This window comes from Centruroides sculpturatus, unplaced genomic scaffold, assembly GCF_000671375.1.
Source record: "Centruroides sculpturatus isolate CEXI.00-Female unplaced genomic scaffold, Cexi_2.0 scaffold857, whole genome shotgun sequence".
Classification (NCBI taxonomy): Eukaryota; Metazoa; Arthropoda; class Arachnida; order Scorpiones; family Buthidae; genus Centruroides; species Centruroides sculpturatus.
Genome location: NW_019385135.1, coordinates 116904 through 119856, shown reverse-complemented (window position 1 = coordinate 119856; position 2953 = coordinate 116904). Strand labels below are relative to the sequence as shown.

Sequence of the window (2953 nt, the reverse complement as noted above, 5' to 3'; positions counted from 1 at the left end):
TAAGCTACTATATAAACTCAAAAAGTGGGGCCTTAAGCTAATATATAGACTGAAAAAGTGGGGCCTTAAGCTACTATATAGATTCAAAACGTGGGGCCTTAAGCTACTATATAGGTTTAATAAGTGGGACCTTAAGCTACTATATAAACTCAAAAAGTGGGGCCTTAAGCTAATATATAGACTGAAAAAGTGGGGCCTTAAGCTACTATATAGATTCAAAACGTGGGGCCTTAAGCTACTATATAGACTCAAAAAGTGGGGCCTTAAGCTACTATATAGATTCATAACGTGAGGCCTTAAGTTGCAGTTTTTTCTCCAGAAAATATATAGATAAAACAATTTTAATTAATATTTTTCTATTTGTAATGTTAGAAAAATAATATTTCTGGCTCTAAAAATGCGAAATTTGCAAAAAAATAACATGTGAATGAAAGCGATTTTATTGTTGTTATTTGAGAAAAGGCACAATTTTCTAAAAATAACAAAGAAAACAATTTAAAAAAGACAATAAAACTGCTTTCATTGTCATGTATTATTTTTATTGCAAATTTTGCATTTTTAAAAAGCCAGAAATATCATTTTTCTAACATTTCATCCCATCCCTCATCCTCTTCCCACTCATCTCCATCTTCCTTATCACAGTCTAATATGTTTGGAAGGATCAAACTCTGCTCTTAATTGTAGTCGAATATAGGCTAAAACCCATACTTTTTCCTCTCATAAATAAATTACTTTATTAGGCAAACATTAATATAATTTGTATTATTACTTCTTAGCTACATAAGGGCAATTTCGGCTTACGTGCAGCAAGATGACTTGTTTCTACCAGGTTTAACCGTCAGAGAACATTTAATTTTTCAGGTAGGATATATATATAAAATAGTTGTTTATTTATTTATTAATTAAATAACATAATTTTCTATCAGATATAAATTCCGTATTATATTATAATTAAAATTTTTTTAGGCAAAATTACGAATGGATCATAGAACAACCAGGAAAGAACGATTACAGAGAATTGAAGAAATTTTAAAAGAGGTGAATTTCTGTGTTATAAACTTTTAATATTTATATCCAGTTTTTAAATGGAAGTTTATGTATTTAGTTAGGACTTAAAAATTGCGAGAATACAATTATAGGACAACCTGGATTCAAGAAAAGTTTATCCGGAGGCGAAAGGAAACGTTTAACCTTCGCAACTGAAGTAAAACAATTTATATTATATTTAATAACGATATTTATTTAAGTTAAATCTAAATAAATCGATATATTTTAGATCTTAACAGACCCAGCATTACTGTTCTGTGACGAGCCAACTACTGGTCTCGATTCATTTATGGCACACAACGTAGTCAGTATATTATATGAAATGGCTTCTAAAGGGAAGATCGTTATCTGCACCATCCATCAACCGTCTTCTGAAGTCTTTCGAATGTTCGATAGGTTAGAAAGTTGTATTTCTTTTTATAAAATGTTATTACACGGTAATTGTCGTATTTGGAGATCAGGAAACACTCGTGTTTTCCGAAAAATACGAGCAAGATAGCCCGACATTCAATGTCTGGTTCGTACCGACCTCCAAGCGTATGTTGTCCCACTTTTCTTTATCGAACACAAAGATCTCCCGATGTCACCTCCTTAATTTCTTTCTGTGAGGCTCCGTATAGGACAGAGTGCACGCAATAAGGATAATCTAGAAATTGAAATGAGATGTTTAGAGAGAAATCGAGTGCATGTTTGATATTCTGAGAGCGACAAGAAGAGAAGATGTGGCTCCTTTGATGTTCACTTAGAAAAATTCTTTTTGAATTAATAAACATTGTATAATTAATTGTTTTTTTCTATGTATCTGTTATATGCCTNATTGAGACAAAGGAAGAAAACAAAATTTCCATTGAGACAAAGAAACAAAACAGAATTTCCATTGAGACAAAGGAAGAAAACAAAATTTCCATTGATATAAAGGAACAAAACGGAATTTCCATTGAGACAAAAGAAGAAAACAAAATTTCCATTGACACAAAGGAACAAACACAGAGAAATTTCATTCAGACAAAGGAACAAAAACAGAAATTTCTTTTAGACAAAGGAACAAACACAGAGAAATTTCATTCATACAAAAGAGAAATTTCATTCATACACCATAAATTCCATTGGGACAAAGAAACAAAAAATAATATTGGAAATATAGCAATAAAAACATAATGTTTAGACATAAACATAAATTTCGATGAAGAGAACTAAACACACGGGAAACACATCATTAATTTACTGTGCCAACTTTATTATACAAGCAAATACATTTGGGGCTTTTATTCCTTTATTACAGATCTACTTAATTAAATCACGAATGCTGTATTATACTAATACCGAATGCATAATAATTTTTGAAAATTTACAGTAAATTACCTTAGTTTTCAAGTATACTAAAATGAAAACTTTTTATAATAAATCAAAAAGGGCCTTATTAATCACTACAAAATTTTAAAAATACAGTAAAATCTGAGATTTTTTTCGTTTTAAAAAAAAACAGAAGAGTTTCGAAGAATTCGTCCCCTTTAGGCAGGTTTACGTTTTATTGAGGTTCCGTTCTAAATAGGTTTTACTGTATTACGTTTTAACTACTAAAAAAAACTCACTTTCAAGTGAAATTAAAGGTTCAGTTGACAAAAAGAAGTGTCGACATAATTATAATCAATCAGAAATCTAATTAAGGATTATAATTAACAGGAAAATTGCCAGATTTTACTTTTTATTCCCTAAAAAAACGTTGAATAAGTCACTTGTAGTAAGTCTTTATTTTTATATTCTTTTTTGTTGTTTAGGTCCTAGGAGAGCCTTTTGTTTTATCGTACTCATTGGGGGAATTCGGCCAGGCCCTCAATGGGGATGACAAGGCCCGATAGACCACTCACGAGAAAAGTCCGCGTTAGACAGGTTCGGGCTTATAATG

The 2953-nt window shown here is 30.8% G+C and overlaps 1 protein-coding gene across 1 annotated transcript; it reads left to right on the top strand.

Annotated features, from left to right (window-relative positions):
- The first annotated feature begins 631 nt into the window (after window positions 1-631).
- LOC111635275 (protein white-like) lies at window positions 632-1741 on the top strand. Its single transcript, XM_023380187.1, has 4 exons — window positions 632-861; window positions 967-1038; window positions 1106-1204; window positions 1277-1741. The coding sequence occupies exons 2-4, from the start codon at window positions 979-981 to the stop codon at window positions 1544-1546; spliced, it is 429 nt and encodes a 142-aa protein (XP_023235955.1). The 5' UTR covers window positions 632-861; window positions 967-978; the 3' UTR covers window positions 1547-1741.
- Window positions 1742-2953: the final 1212 nt, after the last annotated feature.